At 36.3% G+C, this 19,578-nt stretch overlaps 1 protein-coding gene across 8 annotated transcripts in view; it reads right to left on the bottom strand.

Moving 5' to 3' along the window:
- The window catches only part of GPHN (gephyrin), a 648,078-nt gene that overhangs the window by 8,775 nt on the left and 619,725 nt on the right, over nt 1-19,578 (bottom strand). For all 8 annotated transcript variants that reach the window (XM_058567151.1, XM_058567147.1, XM_058567152.1 and 5 more), the window contains 3 exons: nt 17,216-17,289; nt 12,772-12,836; nt 9,116-9,219 (listed from right to left, as the gene is read on the bottom strand). In XM_058567151.1, coding sequence (XP_058423134.1) covers nt 9,116-9,219; nt 12,772-12,836; nt 17,216-17,289 — 243 coding nt within the window. The remainder of the gene's footprint in view (nt 1-9,115; nt 9,220-12,771; nt 12,837-17,215; nt 17,290-19,578) is intronic.

Here is a 19,578-nt window from a genome sequence, read left to right as displayed (position 1 = left end):
TATCAGTCAGAAAGCATTCATCAAGTTCTTATAGTCTGCAGGACAATAATGCTCAAGAGAAGAGAGAAGGTGGACAAATTACAGTAGTCAGTAGAGTTACAACATGCTCATACTCTCCCAGGACATGCTGATCTGGTCCTACAGGAGATGAAAGTATTTTCCCTTTGCCTTCTCTTAATCACTGCCTGAGGTGAGCGGTTAATACTAATAGGAGATACCTCAGGTACGTTTCTAGACAAATAAGTTGAGAACAAGAAACAGCATAGGGTGCTTTGACAATATATTAAGGAAACACATGATAGGATGTCCTTTTGTGGAAACACTAGGTCAATAATTCTATTTGAGAATTGCTAGGATTACGTTTCTGATTATTTACTGAAAATCAGAAGTATTTCAACTTCAACCATAAGTGACCAAGGAAATAGGGCAAATGTTTATTTTATTTTATTATTATTATTAGTTTTAAAAGTTATTTTATTGAGGTCATATTGGCTTATAGCATTGTGTAAATTTCAGGTGTAGATCGCTATATTTCAGTTCTGTATAGACTGCATTGTGTTCACCACCAATAGTCTAGTTTTTATTGGTCACCATGTATATGTGCCCCTTTACCCCTTTCACTCTTCCCCCACCCTCCTCCCCTCTGGTAACCACCAATCTGTTCTCCTTATCCATGTGTTTGCTTATCTTCCACATATGAGTGAAATCATACAGTGTTTGTCTTTCTCTGTCTGGCTTTTTTGCTTAGCATAATACCCTCAAGGTCCATCCATTTTGTCGCAAATGACATGATTTCATCTTTTTTTTATAGCTGGGTCGTATTCCATTGTGTAGATATACCACATCTTCTTTATCCATTCATCCATTGATGGGCACTTAGGTTGTTTCCACATCTTGGGTATTGTAAATAATGCTGCAATGAACATAGCAGTGCATACATCTTTTCAAATTCATGTTTTCATGTTCTTTGGATAAATACCCAGAAGTGGAATAGCTGCATCGTATGGTAGTTCTACTCTTAATTTTTTGAGGGCTCTCCATACTGTTTTCCACAGTGGCTGCACCACTTTACATTCGCACCGGCAGTGTATGAGAGTTCCCTTTTCTCTACAGCCTCTCCAACACTTGTTATTTCTTGTCTTGTTAATTATAGCCATTCTGACGGGTGTGAGGTGATAGCTCATTGTAGTTTTGATTTGCGTTTCCCTAATAATTAGTGATGTTGAACATCTTTTCATGTGCCTGTTGGTCATCTGTATATCTTCTTTAGAGAAATATCTGTGCAGATCTTTTGCCCTTTTTTTAATTGGGTTTTTTGTTTTTTTGTTGTTGAGATGTATGAGTTCTTTATATATTTTGGATAGTAACCCCTTGTCAGATATATGATTTGCAAATATCTTCTCTCAATTGTTAGGTTGTCTTTTCATTTTGTTGATGGTTTCTTTTGCTGTGCAGAAGCTTTTTAGTTTGATGTAGCCCCATTTGTTTATTTTTTCTTTTGTTTCCTTTGCCTGGTAAGACATGGTATTAGAAAAGATGCTGTTAAGATGGATGTTGAAGAGCATACTGCCTATGTTTTCTACTAGAAGTTTTATACTTTCAGGTCTTACATTCAAGTCTTCAATCCACTTTGAGTTAATTTTTGTGTATGGTTTAAGATAATGGTCTACTTTCATTCTTTTACATGTGGCTGTCCAGTTTTCCCAATACCATTTATTGAACAGACTTCCCTTTCTCTATTGTATGTTTTTAGCTCCCTTGTTGACAATTAGCTGTCTATAGATGTGTGGTTTTATTTTTGGGATCTCGATTCTGTTCCATTGATCTGTGTGTCTGTTTTTGTGCCAGTACTATGTTGTTTTGGTTACTATAGCTTTGTAGTATATTTTGAAATCAGGGAGTGTGATACCTCTAGCTTTGTCTTTTTTTCTCAGGATTTCTCTGGCTATTTGGGTTCTTTAGTTGTTCCATATAAATTTTAGGATTCTTTGTTCTATTTCTGTGAAAAATGTTATTGGGACTTTCATAGAGATTGTACTGAATTTGTAGATTACTTTAGGAAGTATGGACATTTCAGCTATGTTAACGTTTCCAATCCATGAGCATGGAATATCTTTCCATTTCTTTGTGTCTTCTTAGATTTCTTTCAACAATATTTTATGGTTTTCAGTGTACAGGTTTTTCATCTTTTTGGTTAAATTTATTCCTAGGTATTTTATTCTTTTGGTTGTGATTCTAAATGGGATTGTATTCTTAATTTCTCTTTCTGCTATTTCGTTCTTAGGGTACAGAAATGAAACTGATTTTTGTATGTTGATTTTGTATCCTACAACCTTACTGTATTTATTATTTCTAATAGTTTTTTGGTAGATTCTTTAGGGTTTTCTATATATAAAATCATGTCATCTGCAAATAGTGACAGTTTTACTTCTTCTTTTCCAATTTTGATCCCTTTTATTTCTTTTTCTTGCCTAATTTCTCTGGCTAGGATTTCCAATACTACATTAAATAAGAGTGGTGAAAGTGGGCATCCTTGTCTGGCTCCTGTTCTTAAAGGGATAGCTTTTAGTTTTTCACCATTGAGTATGATACTAGCTGTGGGACTGTCACATATGCCTTTATTATGTTGAGGTACTTTCCTTCTATACCCATTTTATCCAGAGTTTTTATCATAAATCGATGTTGTATCTTGTTGAATGCTTTCTCTGCATCTATTGAGATGATGTGATTTTTATTCTTCATTTTGTCAATGTGGTGTATCATGTTGATTGATTTGCGGATGTTGAACCATCCTGCATCCCTGGAATAAATCCCACTTGATCATGGTGTATGATCCTTTTAATGTATTGCTGCATTTGATTTGCTAGTACTTTGTTGAGTATTTTTGCATCTATGTTCATCAGTGATATTGGCCTGAAATTTTCTTTTTTTATGTTGCCCTTGTCTGGTTTTGGTATCAGGGTAATGTTTGGCCTCACAGAATGAATTAGGAAGCTTCCTTTCCTCTTCAATTTTTTGGAAGAGTTTGAGAAGGATAGGTATTAAGTCTTCTTTGAATGTTTGGTAGAATTCACCATGGAAGCTGTCTGGTCCTGGATTCTTGTTTTTTGGGATGTTTTTGATTATCATTTTGATCTCCTTACTAGTGATTGGTTTATTCAAATTCTGTATTTCTTCTTGATTCAGTTTTGGGAGGTTGTACAGTTCTAAGAATTTATCCATTTCTTCTAGATTATCCAATTTGTTGGCGTATAGCTTTTCATAGTATTCGCTTGTAATCCTTTGTATTTCTTAGGTGTCCGTTTTAATGTCTCCTCTTTGTTTCTGATTTTACTTCTTTGAGCCTTCTCTCTTCTTTTCCTTGGTGAAACTAGCTAAAGGTTTGTCAATTTTGTTTATCTTTTCAAAGAACCACCTCTTAGTTTCATTGTTTTTTTCCTATTTTTTTAAGTCTCTATTTCATTTATTTCCACTCTGATTTTTATTATTTCCTTCCTTCTACTGATTTTGGGCTTTGTTTGTTCTTCTTTTTCTAGTTCCTTTAGGTGCACTTGTTTATTTGAGATTTTTCTTGTTTCTTGAGGTAGGCCTGTACTGCTACAAACTTCCCTCTTAGTACCACTTTTGCCATATCCCATAAAGTCTGGCATGTCATATTTTCATTTTCATTTGTCTCCAGGTATTTTTTGATTTCTCCTTTGATATCTTCATTGACTCAATAGTTGTTCAGTAGCATTTTGTTTAATCTCCACATATTTGTGGCTTTTCTAGTTTTCTTCTTATAGTTGATTTCTAGTTTTATACCGTTGTGGTCAGAAAAGATGCTTTATATTATTTCAATCTTCTTTTTTTTTTGTGAGGACGATTTGCCCTGAGCTAACATCTGTTGCCAATCCTCCTCTTTTTGCTGAGTAAGACTGGCTCTGGGCTAACATCTGTGCCCTTCTTCCTCTACTTTATATAGGATGCCGCCACAGCATAGCTTGATAAGCAGTGTGTCGGTCCATGCCTGGGATCTGAACCTGTGAACCCTGGGCTGCCGAAGCGGAGTGCACGAAGTTAACTGCTACGCAACTGGACTGGCCCCTCATTTCAATCTTCTTAAATTTATTGAGACTTATTTTATGGCCTAATATGTGATCTATCTTGGAGAATGTTCCATGTGCATTTGAAAGGAATGTGTATTCTGCAGTTTTTGGATGGACTGTTCTGTATATAGCTACTAAGTCCATCGTTTATTGATCTTCTGTTTGGATGATCTATCCATTGATGTAAGTGTAGCGTTAAAGCCCCCAAGAATAATTGTGTTATTGTCTACTTCTCCTTTTATGTCTGTTAATAATTGCTTTAGTGGCAGCCTGGTGGCACATTGGTTGGGTTTGCTGCACTCCACCTCAGCAGCCCAGGGTTCATGGGTTCAGATCCCAGGTGCAGACCTGTACCACTGATTAAGCCATGCTGTGGCGGCATCCCACATACAGAGTGAAGGAAGATGGGCACAAGATGTTGGCTCAGGGCCACTCTTCCTCAAGCAAAAAGAGGAAGATTGGCAACAGGTGTTAGCTCAGGGCCAATCTTCCTCACCAAAAAAAAAAAAAAAATTGCTTTATATATTTAGGTGCCCCTATATTGGCTGCATAGATATTTACAGGTGTTATATCCCCTTGTTGGATTGTTCCCTTTATCATTATGTAGTGCCTTTCCTTGTCTCTTGTTACAGTTTTTTTTTTTAATTAATTAATTATTTATTTATTTTTCCCCCAAAGCCCCAGTAGATAGTTGTATGTCATAGCTACACATCCTTTCAGCTGCTGTATGTGGGACGCGGCCCCAGCATGGCCCGAGAAGCAGTGCGTTGGTGCGCACCCAGGACCTGAACCCGGGCCGCCAGCAGCGGAGTGCATGTACTTAACCACTAAGCCACAGGGCCAGTCCTCTTGTTACAGTTTTTGTTTTAAAGTCTATTTTGTCTGATATAAGTTTGCTACCCTAGCTTTCTTTTTATTGCCATTTGCATGGAGTATCCTTTTCCATCCCTTCACTTTCAGTTTGTGAGTGTCTTTACATCTGAAGTGTATCTCTTGTATGCAGCATATATATGGGTCTTGTTTTTTTTAATCCATTCAGGCACCCTATGTCTTTTGATTGGAAAATTTAGTCCATTGACATGTAAAGTAGATACTGATAAGTATGTACCTATTGCCATTTTGTTACTTTTTTCTGGGTGTTTTAGTAGTTCTTCTCTGTTCCTTTCTTCTTCTCTTGCTCTCTTCCCTTGTGATTTGATGGCTTTCTTTAGTATTATGTTTGGCTTCCTTTCTCTTAATTTTTTGTGTATTTATTATGGGTTTCTGGTTTGTGATTACCATGAGGTTCATAAATAACAAACTTAAGATTGCTCCCAGCCATGAAGCACTGTGGCTAGAATTTGTTTTTTCCTCAGCAAAAAAGTATTTCTGCCTCTTCCACATCTGTCAGTGTTGTCCCTTGTTGTGGGAGTTCTTTTTATCCAGTTTCTAATTCTCTCTCAGAGGTAACTGTTCCACAGGTAACTGTAAATTTGTTGTGTCCGTGGGAGGAAGTGAATTTAGAGTCCTCCTACACTGCCATCTTCCCAGTCTCCAGGCAAGTGTTTATTTTAAAATGATGCTCTTCAGAATGTGTTGATATAAAAGGATGACATTTTTTGTGAGGACCTTTTAAAATAATGCAGCATTGCCCTACTCATAGGACAGTTACCTCAGAGTCCAGCAGTGTGAGTTACTGACACCAACATTTAACATCCACCTCACTTCCTGAAAGCAGCGAGAATTGGGAGAGGTTGTGATTGTGGCAACCATTTTGGAGAACAGTACTAAGTGGCATTTATAAGCTGCACCTTGGATGGTCAGAAATAGAGACAATAAGCTTTACCATGTTTCAAGGAAGTGAATAAGGTTATGTTCTAAAATGGCAGTTATGTCAGTAAAGGTGTGAGGGTGATTTGGGGAGTTAAAAACAAAAGAAGTAAACAGATAAGCATACTGTTGACCCATTCTGACAGTCCCAGTGACACTGCTCTGTGCGTGTGAGAAAGGAGTTTGACTTATTCTTAGACCAGTTCTCAATTCCATGAACTGACAGGAATGAGTGGCATCATGAACAATGTACCAAGCATCAGTTTGATTACAGAGCACTATGTCTCATCATTGTTGTCAGAATGGACGGCTGCCACAATGTCAGTTTTAAAGAAGAGATGGTGAATGTCAGAATGAGAAATAAATGAGAAGATTCATAAGAACTCCCCAAAGTCAAAGAGAAATCCTCTTTTTCTTTCTTATAACAATGTGGATTTTTCTTATTTCCTAAATTTAGTAAATATGAAAATAGCGAGCAAATTCAGTATTACTGGTTTGAATGTCTAAGCTTTATGACTGACCTTCTGACTTGATCAGAATACCTTTTGTTCATTGATGGCTTTTTTCTTCTTTTTCCATTTAATTTAAGATAAGACCACCACTGTGATTATTGAAAAATAACCAAAAAACTTTGTTTTCAGAAATATCTAGTTGAATTTTTAAGAAAAGAAGAATATCTCTTCATTTACTAGTCTACAAAGCCTCAGTATTTAGAATGTCAATGTTGAAAATATCTGAAGCCTAGATTTTCTTAATGTTTTTATCCTATATATCCCCAGAGTAATATTTTATTAATATTTCTTCTTCCTCTTCTATGTTTTTATGTGCTTCCTGCCAACTAATCACAGCATTCTGTCATATCTGAATTTATTTCAGAGCTCTTGAAAAGTAATGGTTTGGGTATTGGGAAAATTGGATATATATATATGCAAAAGAATGGGACTCATCTTACACAATACACAGAAATCAACTCAAAATGGATTAAAGACTTAAATGTATAGACCTGAAACTGTAAAACTGCTAGAATAAAACATAGGGGAAAAGCTTTTTGACATTGATCTTGGCAATGATTTCTTGTATTTGACACAAAAAGCACAGGCAATAAAACCAAAAATAGACAAGTGGCACTACATCAAAGTAAAAAGACTCTGCACAGCAAAGGAAACAATCAACAGCATGAAAAGGCAACCTATAGAATGGGAAAAAAATATTTGTAAACCATCTACCTGATAAAGGGGTTAGTATCCAAAATATATAAGAATATATTACAACTCAATAAGCAAACAAATAACCTGATTAAAAAATAGGCAAAGGCCTTGAACAGACATTTCTCCAAAGCAGACATACAAATTGCCACCGTGTATATGAAAGAGTGCTAACATCACTAATCTTCAGGGAAATGCAAATCAAAACCACAATGAGATATCACCTCACACCTGTTAGGATGGCTATGATCAAAAAAACAAAATATAAGAAGTATTGGTCAAGATGTGGAGAAACTGGAACCCTTATACACTGTTGTATATACTGTGGGAATGTAGAATGGTTCAGTCATTGTGGAAAACAGTATGGAGGTTCCTCAAAAAATTAAAAATAGAGCTACCATATGATCCAGCAATGCTACTTCGGGGCATATATCCTAAAGAATTGAAATCAGGATCTCAAAGAGATATCTGCACCCCCATGTTCAGTGTGGCATTATTCACAATAGGCATGATATGGAAACAAACCAAATGTCCACTGACAGATGAATGGATAAGAAAAATGTGATACATACATATAACGGAATACTATTCAACTTTTAAAAAGAAGGAAATCCTACCATTTGTGGCAACATGGATAAACCTAGAGTACATTATGGTAAGTGAAATAAGCCAGTCACAGAAGGATAAATACTGCATGACTCCACTTATATGAGGTATCTAAAATAGTCAAAGCCATGGAAGCTGAGAATAGAATGGTGGTTGCCAGGAGCTGAGGGGAGGAGTAAACGGGGAATCGTTACTCAATGGGTATAAAGTTTCTGTTATGCGAGCTGAATAACTTCTAGAGATCTGCTGTACAACATAATACCTATAATTAACAATATAGTTTTGTGCACTTTAAAATATGTTAAGAAGATAATTCTCATGTTAAATGTTCTTACCATGAAATGAACAAATAAACAAACAAAACCACAAAAGAACATGAGAAATTTTGGGGGGTGATGGATATGTTTGGTACCTTGATTGCGGTTATGGTATCATGGGGTATATGCATATGTCCAAACTCATCAAAATGTAGATATTAAATATGCGCTTTTTTTGTGTATCAATTATATCTCAATAAATCTTAAAAAATACAAGTAATGGTTTGGTACTGTAGTTTATATATCAAGAAAATTGTTCATTAGTTATACAGAAAGTGTGTTACATAATTAGTTGAGTAGTATTAAATCAGACTGAAGGTAGTGTTGTTGGAGAAGGGGACTCTAATTTCCAAGTGACTTTTACCATAGGTATGATTCCTCAGCCTTACTAGTCCTTTTTCAAACAATACGGTAACTCTTTTCTTATGATTCACTAGAGTCTCTTTCTAGTCCTTTGACTTTCTTTTTCTGAACTGTTTAAAATTTATCAGGGAGGTCACAGAAAAAGTGAGCAGATAAATTGCTATCCTCTGTAGTTTTACACAGGGGAAAAGGGGAAAAGGAATTCTTGTTCCTCCTTCCATATAGGTTTAGTTGTTAGAGTGGTGTCAGCCACATTCTACTGACCTTTTTTTTTCCTTGTGAGGAAGATCAGCCCTGAGCTAACATCTTTCGCCAATCCTCCTCTTTTTGCTGAGGAAGACTGGCCCTGGGCTAACATCCATGCCCATCTTCTTCCACTTTATATAGGACGCCGCCACAGTAGGGCTTGGACAAGCAGTGCGTTGGTGCGAGCCTGGGAACTGAACCCTGGGCCTCCACAGTGGAGCGCACGCACTTAACCGCTACGCCACCGGGCCGGCCCCTCTAGTGACCATTTTATCATTACATATCCCATATGGACTTCTACCTGGAGAAAATTATTTACTTTAGAATTTCCCTCCATTTTGTATCACGAAGGGGAGAATATTACCACATTTTCCCTCAAAACTAATATAAAATTCTAGATGTTTGTTTTGGTGGTTAGGAAATCATACCCTTAATTGTTATTAGGCTTCAATTTTGGTTCCTGGTCATTAGAAAACATTACCCTGGCTTTGATGATGGTTGGCCGAGGATCCAAGATGCCCTGCATCTTCCTCAGTGCAGGCACAACAAAGAGATTGCAGGTGACCACAGCTGACACAGGATTCCCTGAAAGTCAACCAAGCAGTTATTTATAGTACATACATAAAAATTTGCCAAATAATTATGACTGTCTATACCTTCAGGTATCATAGAGAGTGAAGTGACTAACCAATAGTCTTCCTCTTCTGAATCACCTTGAATCTAAAAGGATGCCAGAATAGAGCTAAAGTCAACTAAATGCCAGAGGGTGTAAACATGGGTCTACCAGTGAAACGTGGAGACTTCTGATGTCCAGAAGCTATTGAACACTATTTCTGTTTTCCTGGGAGCTATACATCAAAAGCTATTACTAATCTTGATAAGTTTTAAGGCAGATTCTACTTGGTATTTTTTAAATGTTTTAAAATTGCCAAAGTAACACATGCTCAATACAAAAAAAATTAGAAAATAGGATAAGCATAAATAAATTTATCCATAATCCCCTCTACCCAGAAATTTATCTAAATTTTAAAAATAAAACTAAGTGATTTAAGAATTGAAGGACTTGAAGATGAATACTGTTATGGATTGACTTGTGCTCCCCCCAAATTCATGTGTTGAAGTCTTAATCCCCAGTGTGACTGTATCTGGAGATAGGGCCTTTAAAGAGGTAATTAAAGTTAAATGAGGTCATAAGGGTGAGGCCCTAATCCAATAGGACTAATGTCTTTATAAAAAGAGGAAGAAATACTAGGAGTGCAAATATACAGAAGAAAGGCCACATGAGGACATAGTGAGAAGGTGGCCTTCTGTAAGCCAGGAAGAAAGACTCAACAGAAGCCAACGTTGCTGGCACCTTCATGTCAGACTTCCAGTTACCAAAACTGTGAGAAAATAAATTTCTGTTGTTTAACCCAGTCAGTCTGTGATATTCTGTTATGGCAGCCTGAGCAGACTAATAGAAATACCAAGTTCTTTTAAAGTTATAAGAAAAATTTGAGGAATTCAAGTGTACTTCTCCAAGAAGAAATCTCGGTATGTCATGCACTTCAAAAGGAGGAAAGGTGGGCTATGAAAAAAAAGACTGAGCTGAGCATAACAGATTGAACTGCTGTGTGGTATTGTTAACTAACCAAGCTGTGTGACCCTGGTGAGTTCCAAACCTTTCTGAGTTTAACTACTCATCCATAAAATGAAAGGTTGGGACAATATGATTCTCAATATCTCTTCTGCCTCTAAAATTCTATTTATTTTTATTTATTTTTTTTTTGCTGAGGAAGATTTTTCCTGAGCTAACATCTATTGTCAATCTTCCTCTTTTTTTTTGCTTGAGGAAGATTAGCCCTGAGCTAACATCTATACCAATCTTCCTCTATTTTGCATGTGGGTCGCTGCCACAGCAGGGCTGACTAGTAGTATAGGTCCATGCCCGGGATCCAAACTCGTGAACACGGGCCACCCAAGCAGAATGCACAGAACTCAACCAATAGGCCATGGGGCTGGCCCCTAAAATTCTAATTTTATTACTACTTTTATTTAGTAGTATGTGAGTATGTATGTATATATTGTGGGTAGGGGATGAGCTATTAGAGTTTTAGGTTCTCTTGGCCTGGCTATTGTTTAACAATGATTACAGAATTCCTGTAATGCTACTGCTTTACAAAATTATTCTACAAAAAATGAATTACTCGGGGCTGGCCCGATGGCGCAAGCGGTTAAGTGCGCGCACTCCGCTGTGGCGGCCCAGGGTTCACCAGTTCAGATCCCGGGCGCGCACCAATGCACTGCTTGGCAAGCCATGGTGTGGTGGCGTCCCATATAAAGTGGAGGAAGGTAGGCACAAATGTTAGCCCAGGGCCAGTCTTCCTCAGCAAAACAAAAACAAAAACAAAAACAAAAAACCCACAAAAAATGAATTGCTCTATATAAGAAAAAGGACTGGAAGGACTGAAATCAAAAAATTGCAAATAGTGGTTATTTCAGAGGGGAGAAGGATTATGGATAACATTTCTTAAGGCTTATTTGTACTTTCTAATGTTTTTATAGCAAACGCATTATTATAGTAATTTTAACAAGTTAAACAAATAGCAAGTAGATACACAAAACTTTTAAACTGCTTTAAAAATTATCAAGATTAGTAATGGCTTTAAATGCATGGCATTCAGGAAAGCAGCAATACAATACTGAATTTTAGAATCCTTGTAAAAGGAAGCACTTTGCTGGTTCTACAATCTGAACACGCGAGCTATTGCTGCCCTCTTTTGGTTCATTCAGGCTGAGCAGAGAAAATTTCAAATTAAAGCAGCAATTTGAAAAAAAGTTATTTAATTATAACTTCTTTGGGTGATCAACAATACTTTGTAAGTAATGGCGAAATAGGCTCTCACTATAACATTCTTTGTAGGTCAAGTCATATCTTCTGTAGACAAAGTAAACAGTCTCTTCTAGGCAAAATGAAGCCAGGAAGAGCATGACATTTCTTTATGTAATGGCTTTCAGGGTCTCTAAATAAGGAGTTCTATACTAGAGATACATTTTGAGGACTACTTTACTTACATTTTTTACTTAGATTACTTATTTATTACTTACATTTATTATTACTATTTACTTAAAATTTCCTGTATGATAGAAATCTAATCTCTTATGCCTATAGATACGGGTTTTAAAAGTGTTTTTAAAACTCTATATTTTTCTGCCTGCCTTCCTTTCTTTATATCACTATTTCGAGATTTATTTAATATAAAATGCAGGTAAATATCTCAAAGCCACCAGATTTGTGCATCTTAAAGGAGTAAGTAGGTTATTTTCTGAAGGAATCCGTGCCAAAAAATAGACAATGGGAGACAGCTAGAGATCAGAGGGTAATTTTAAAAACTGAAAAAGTAACAAATAGATTTACAAACTTCTAAAACTGCTTTAGAATTTGTCAAGATTAGTAACAGCTTTAAAAGCATGGCTTTAACCGCACAGCCAAAAATCAATTAAAAAAACTGAATTTGAAAGTCCTTGCAAACTGTACCCCTTTGCTTTTTCTACAATCTGAACATGTGGGTTTCTGCTCACATGGGAGTGAGTGTGGGGATGGTGAGGTGGTCAGACTGATAACGCCTGGGATTTGGGTGAGAAGCACCAGTACTAGGAAACCCCCCCCCCCCCCCCCGGCCCGCCAATCTGGCAAGGATCAAAGGCAGCTTTGTGTTTTTCGTTCTAGTATTTGCCTAGGTGATTCAAGGCCCTTTGGCCCCTTGAGCACAATACTTCTAGTTGTGGGAGGTGATTAAACTGCTAACTTTGACCAATTTTCTATAAGGAAAAGCGAATGCCCCAGAAAGATTTAGTGACAGCTAACACTTAATTATCATCTTAGCGTTTGGAATGTGCTCTGAAAGATACTATCTAATTTGATTTTCAAACCAACCCTATGAAGTGGATATTAGCCCCATTTTATAGATGAAGAAACAGCTTCCGAGAGGCTAAGTGGTTTGTCCAAGGTCATACAGTAAGTAAAGCTGGGACTTGAGCCCAGGTCTTTCAGATTCCAAATCAAGTGCTCTGATAGGAGACTGGTCACCTGGGATTCAAAAAGATTTTGGTCACTTTTCCAGAAAAAGCAAAAGAAACTATTTCAATTATTCTTACCTGGTAGTGCAAAGATTATTTTTCTTACACCATCAATATCCAAAGTTGCAAATGTCGTTGGCAGGCTAGAGAAAAATGAGGTTATTTGTTAACGACTGCTAAGTAATATGGAGAGTAAATTAAGTACTCCAGTTTTCTTGACATGGCTCTTCATATAGAACACTTATCACATAAAATACCTTGTTGTTGGCTCTTCTTTAGACCTTTATACTCTGAAGTGTTTCAAGAGCCTTTAAATTAATTGGTTTTTAGTATCTTCTGTTCTCAAACTTCCTGGTTTTCTGTAGCTTACTTTTTTCCCTTCCTGCCAGTGCCATTAGAAGCGTATCCCAAATCCTGGAGTTTCTCCACCCCTCTAGTTAATGATGTCTATACTATTTTTGCTGGGGATTTATAACAGTCATTCTTATTATGTACTACCTGGTAATACATGTCTTTTGGATAACTGCCAATTGTTCAAGATGAGTATTTCTCAACCCTTTAAAATTATACCCAGCAATAAACATAAAAACCTGCCTCCTATGAAGGGAGTTTTTTGAAATGTCAAAATAAGTAAAATATCATGACTAGAACAAAATTAAAGCAATAGTAATTAAAAGATAGTCTCATATTATACTTTCTCAAGATTCTGACGTGAATCCTGATCATGGGGGTTTGGAAAGAGGTGAGCGTGAGTGGCACGGAGGGGGAAGGCAGTTAAGAATAATGATTTTTTTCTATTGACTACCATTTATATAGAATTTTAGCTAAAAATTTCATTACATTAATAAAACTTGAGTGATGTAGAATCCTTAGGGAATGCTGAAATTTCCATATAGTTGAAAAATTATCCTGTTAAGCACAGAAATTGTTTTTATTTTTACTAATTTTGCAGGTTGGTCTTTCAAAAATGGATCACTCACTCATTAGCTTTTGCAATAATATGATGAACATTAACATTTTTTGATGATTCACAACCATCATTATTAACTTATTCTACTCTGCTATAATACAGTGATGTTGGGTCACTGGGGTATTTATAAACCATAACCCCATATCACACACTGCTGTGTTTCTGTAGTTCTTGATTCTGTTTTTTTCCCTAGTTTTTTTCTGTGGCTCCCCTTAATGTGACACTGCCATCATCTTGACCCTTAAAGCTGGCTTTAGGTTTGGGAACCAGAGAGTAGTAGTAATAGTATACTGTCAGAATGACAATAATAATAGTAATAATAGAAGTTACTATTTTTAAAGAAACATCGATGCATTACATCCATTATTTCACTTAATTCTCACAACAATTCCATGAGGTAACAATTATCATCCCATTTTATAGATGAAGAAACTGAGACTCAGAGAGATTAAGCCATTTGGCCAAAATAACTGCTACTAAGTGGGAAAACAAAGATTTGAACCGAGGTTTTTCTAACTTTATGGCTCATAATTGGATAAGGCTCTCATAGGGTATGCTATGAAGTGCTAGTATGTGGACTTTGAAACCTCTATTTTTGGCTACTTTGAGGCCTTTTTTGCTTACTTTCTAATTCTTTGTTGTGTTTTAGAAACATGAGATTAGATTGTCATATCAACAAATAGGTTATTTGGCAATGAGTGTTACTGAGTAATGAAAATAATTTCCAAGAAACATTCTTGACAACAGCTATGTTCACTGTAGATGATCCATAAAAATTGTGATTTGTAGATCTGGTTGATAATACCCCAGACGCTTTTTTGAGTATTTCTGTGTCTAAAATGAAAAAGGTTAATTGCATTCAGAATGCACTGCATGTGGGAAGTGCAAAGCTAAATTGTTCTTGAGATTTTTATATTTCTTCTTGTTCTACTGTTAAGTAGCAATTACCTTTAGATTCTTCTTATCTTTAGACAAGTATAAAATTCTGGCCAAGTAAAACAAGCCCATTTAAACTTCTAAACCACGTTACTACAGCAAACTAACAGACATAGTAAGAGTGAGGAGGGGATGCTTAACACCTTCCTTTTACTGTATTTAAAGCCTATTTAAACCATCTTTTGCATCTTGCAGACAGGTACCATGATTTCTCTAAAGATACCCATTTAAAAAAGATTCACTTACAATAAAACTTTTTGTTTTCGTTCATTGCTATCATGAGTGCCCTATTGCTAGATGTGAAGTGTTTGTTTAAGCTCTGGAAAGCCATTTCTTGGGAACTCAGCATCTATTGTTCAGTTCTCCTCTTGAGCTCAGAATGTAACAGCATTTGTACAATGACTGAGGTCACAGGGTCTTATGACTTTAGGGGAGGAGAATAAACGTTAGGAACTGATGAAAGCCTAAAGTTGAAGTAAGTGGTAAGTAATAGACTGAAAATAAAGAGTACCAAAATTATATCATAGGTGCTGAGATTAATTTAAACAATAGATATTACAAATAATTCTCCTCTAGAGGTGAGGGCAAGTAATGTTAGCTTCTTTTTCACTGCGAAAGGAATAATCATTTCAATTTTTGAAGTTAGTGAGAAGCACCTTAACATGCTTTTGGGATGTCTTCTGTATTCTAATCAAATTAGTACTGCCCATAGAGACAGGAAAAAAAAAACCCTGTGTGCCAATAGCATAACAATATTTGCTTAATACAAAATATCCTTTTTTTTTTAAAATAATTTTATTTATTTATTTTTTTCCCCGCAAAGCCTCAGTAGATAGTTGTATGTCATAGCTGCACATCCTTCTAGTTGCTGTATGTGGGACACGGCCTCAGCATGGCCGGAGAAGCAGTGCGTCGGTGTGCGCCCAGGATCCGAACCCGGGCCGCCAGCAGTGGAGCGTGCGCACTTAACCGCTAAGCCACGGGGCCAGCCCCAAAATATTCTTAATAAGAATGATCCAAATGCAACAGTTTCAATAACAAAAGGGCCTTGTCAGTAGCAGCCATATTGGGGCAACTACAGACGTAAAATGCGAAGAATTCGAAATTCTATCAAGTTGTGGAGAAAGCGTTAGGGATAACCTTAACTTCATACTTAAACGGCAAAATCATGGAGCTAAAGCCTGATCTCTGTCCTAAACTGACATGAAGTACCCAATAAATCAGGGAGATTAGGAGGGCCAGCCTGACACTTAAAAAAGGCTTCTGGAATTTGCTGATAGCTCTATAGCTCACTTGTAACAACTGGTAAGTCTCACCTATACTCTCTCTTAGGGTTCACATGAGCACCCATCAGAGTATAGTTCTGAACTAAAGCATCATTACTGTTGTCCCTGACAGCATGGAGGTGGGCTGGAATGTTCACCCACACACTGAGGCCTTTGGATAGGGAAGTAAAGGTTTATAGAGTAGCAGGGGTCTGAACAGGCAGACTATTGCTGAAAGACGTGGCCATACATATTTCATCAACACCAATGTTTGGCATACTTTGAGGATTTATAACTAATTACAGAACCTCTACCAGCTCTTCCCTAGGGAGTTATTAGTTTTTAGGAGATATGCAAGATCTTGGTATGTGGTTATTTTTCTTTCCCCCTGGGAGGCAGTAAGAAGCAGTATGAAACGCTACTTATAAACTATTCTTGCCAAGGGAAAAAAAAAAGAAATCTGAATTTAATCAAGCCTTTAGATCTAACTTCCAGTCTATAGAATATACTGGAGAGAAGGGGGAACAAGTTAAACCACCCCAAGGAAGCAATCAGCCAAATTCACTCGTTAGGACAAACTATTCAGTTTCTTAAACACGTCAACAGCATGACAAAAAAGGAGGGGGGGAGTAAATGTTCTTGTTTAATAGAGATTTAACAACTGAATACAGTGAGTGGACCTGACTTGAATCCTAATTCAAAGAAAACGTATGTAAGAAGGCATTCTTTTTCTTGACATTTGGAAGGATTTTGAATATGATCAGGGTATTAGATGATATAAAGGTATTCTTATTTATTTATCGTGATTATGTAAGAGAATGCTGCTGCTGTTGTTGTTATTGTTTAAGATGTATACCAAAACGACATGCCTAGAATTTGCTTTAAAACAGTCTCGCCCTCTGTCCTCCCAAAAAGGCGAGGCAGGGGACTGATAAAACAATTATGGTAAAATGTTGATAGTTACTGAGACTGGGTGATGGGTACATGGGGGTTTCATTGTACTGCCTACTTTTGTGTATGTTTGAGAATTTTCATACTAAAATGTTTTGAAAAAGAGAGAAAGAAGCAGTATGGAGAAAAAGAGAAAGAAGGAACTAGACATGGGAATTAATGGGAGAAAAGGTTTGGAAAGTTGCTTTGCCTTATTTATATCAAACCCAGTGTTTCATAAGGAAGATGAATTTGCATTTCAGATAGGAGCTACAATTGTGCAAAGAAGTCTAACACTATGATATTTCTTTTACTAAAGTAAATAATCCATACAAGAAAATGTAAAAAGAAAACATTTAAAACTTTGTTAGTCAAAGCAAGCCAAACCAACCCCATATATGAGATAAGATTATTGGCATACCCTGGTTTCATAAAAACCCTGCCAAAATGGATCTGAGCATGAAGGTCAATGTCCAGCACCTGCTTGAGATAGTCCTGCAAATATGAAAAATAATCACTTTACTTTCAAACATTCTAATAGCGGACTTTCAAAACTTTAAATGAAAATAAAATGATTTATAAGATTGAAATGAAAAGAAACACCTTATTTTAGTGAAGTTGATTTGCTTAAGACAAATATTCCTTCATCCCTTCATTCCTCAGTCACTCATTTATTCATTCAATAAATATTATTGCTCCTGGTATATGCTGAGTACCAAACTAGGTACAGGGAGATATAGCCTTGAACAAAAGAAACAACGTCCTTGCCCTCATAAAAAGTACATTCTAGTATGAGTAGTTAAACCAAATAACCACATTAACATATAAATCATTACTTGATGGGTTATCATCTCTCTTTTCAGACAGAATTTTATGTCTGAGAAAGGATGTTAACAAATATGGCTTAAGAAATTGTGTCTGGGCAGGGAAACCACATGTATGTATCCTCTACTATTTTGCTTAACGGACTTAACGTACATTTCTTGAGGAGAGACTTGAATATTTGCCCACAGATTACCAAATCTAAAGAAGTCAACTAAAATAAAAAATAGAGAGGGAGCTCCAGAACAGAAAGTCAAGGGAGTTTAATTGCTCCAACTTAATATTCTGCTAACAAGCACACAATCAACCTAAGGTTACAACCAACCCAGGTTGACAAAACCTGATCTTTTGAAATGAAAGGCAACACTGCCCTGCAGTTGGTTTTGTAGACATAAAGAAAAAAAATTGCAGTCCTTAGAATTTCTCACCCTCTAGTTCTGTTACTGAGTTTTTTGTTCGTTAATCTAAGAGCGAGTCTAGTAACCTACTAAAATTTTACATATTTCATAAGCTATGGGATACTTTATTTTGAAAGTATATTTCCTTCTTTATCTCCACAGCCTCAGCCAACATCATCTCACCTGGATTACTGACATAGGTCTCTCTGCCAGTAGTCCTGCCCTCCTCCAGTGCATTCCTCCCACAGTAGTAAGAGGGATCTCCCAAAAACAAATCTGATCAAGTCACTATATAATACTTCAATTACTTCCTGGTTTCCAGGAAAAAGTCTCACCTTTTTAATATCATATCTACTATTTTTGTATTTTCTAGCCTCCTTTTTCCAATTGTTGCTCTCATTAGGCAATTCTCTTCCCACCCATCCCTATTCCTCTTTCTCAATCTTTCTTTCTCCATTCCAGCAAGACGATACTGCTTTCAGTTTCTAAAGTTTTCTTGCCTCCAGTCTTTGAAAATGTTCTTCCTTCTGTCTGGAATACTCTTTCTTTCTACCCTTCTCTCTCCATCACACCCTTATCTCAGTCTCAGTCATCTTCTCAGGCTTCCCTGAAGTCCCAAGGCTAGCTGATAGATTGATTATTTACGTTTATTTTGAGGCTATATTATTAGATGCAATAAACTTAGAATTGTTATATTTTCCTGATGAACTGATCCATTTAAATATATGAAATGTCTCTCCTAATATCTACTAATCCTTTGTACCTTAATTTTCTCTGTTATCAATACAGCCACACCAGCTATTGTTAATTGTAACTTTTTTCTGATCTTTTACTTTCAATTAGCTGTGTCCTTATATTTAAGATGGGTCTCTTACAAGCACCATACGATTCGTTGCTTTTTAAATCCAGAATGATAATTTTTAATTAGAGGATGTAGTCCATTTACATTTAATATAATTACTGCTATATTTGGGTTTAAAACTGTTACTGTACTGTTATCTGTCACTTCTGTTTTTATTGCCTTTTTTCTTCTTTCATGTTTTCTCTTGGATTTACCAATTTTTTTTTTTCAGTGAGGAAGATTGGCCCTGAGCTAACATCTGTTCCAATCTTTCCTCTATTTTGTATGTGGGTTGCCACCACAGCATGGCTTGATGAGCAGTGTTGGTCTGCACCCAGGATCCAAACCTGCGATCCTGGGCCACTGAAGTGGAACATGCCGAACTTAACCACTGTGCTACCAGGCCAGCCCCTCAATTTTTCTTTTTTTGTATATTAAAATCTTTCTCTTCAATTAGCTTGTTAGTTATACATTCTTTCATTATTTTAGTTGTTATTTTAGAGATTACAACATGCATTCTTGATTTATTACATTCTACCAGAATTTGGTATTTTTATTACTTCCCAGACAATACAAGAACCTTACAAACATGTTAACTCTATTTACTCCTCCCTGCCTTTTCTGCTATCATGTACCATATATTCTGTATACATTTTAAGTATGTGTGTATATATGTATATATATTTTTAAACTATTATATACATATTCTCTATATATACTATA

This window comes from Diceros bicornis, chromosome 24 (genome assembly GCF_020826845.1).
Source record: "Diceros bicornis minor isolate mBicDic1 chromosome 24, mDicBic1.mat.cur, whole genome shotgun sequence".
In the NCBI taxonomy this organism is placed as follows: Eukaryota; Metazoa; Chordata; class Mammalia; order Perissodactyla; family Rhinocerotidae; genus Diceros; species Diceros bicornis.
This window is presented reverse-complemented; position numbering and strand designations above follow the sequence as displayed.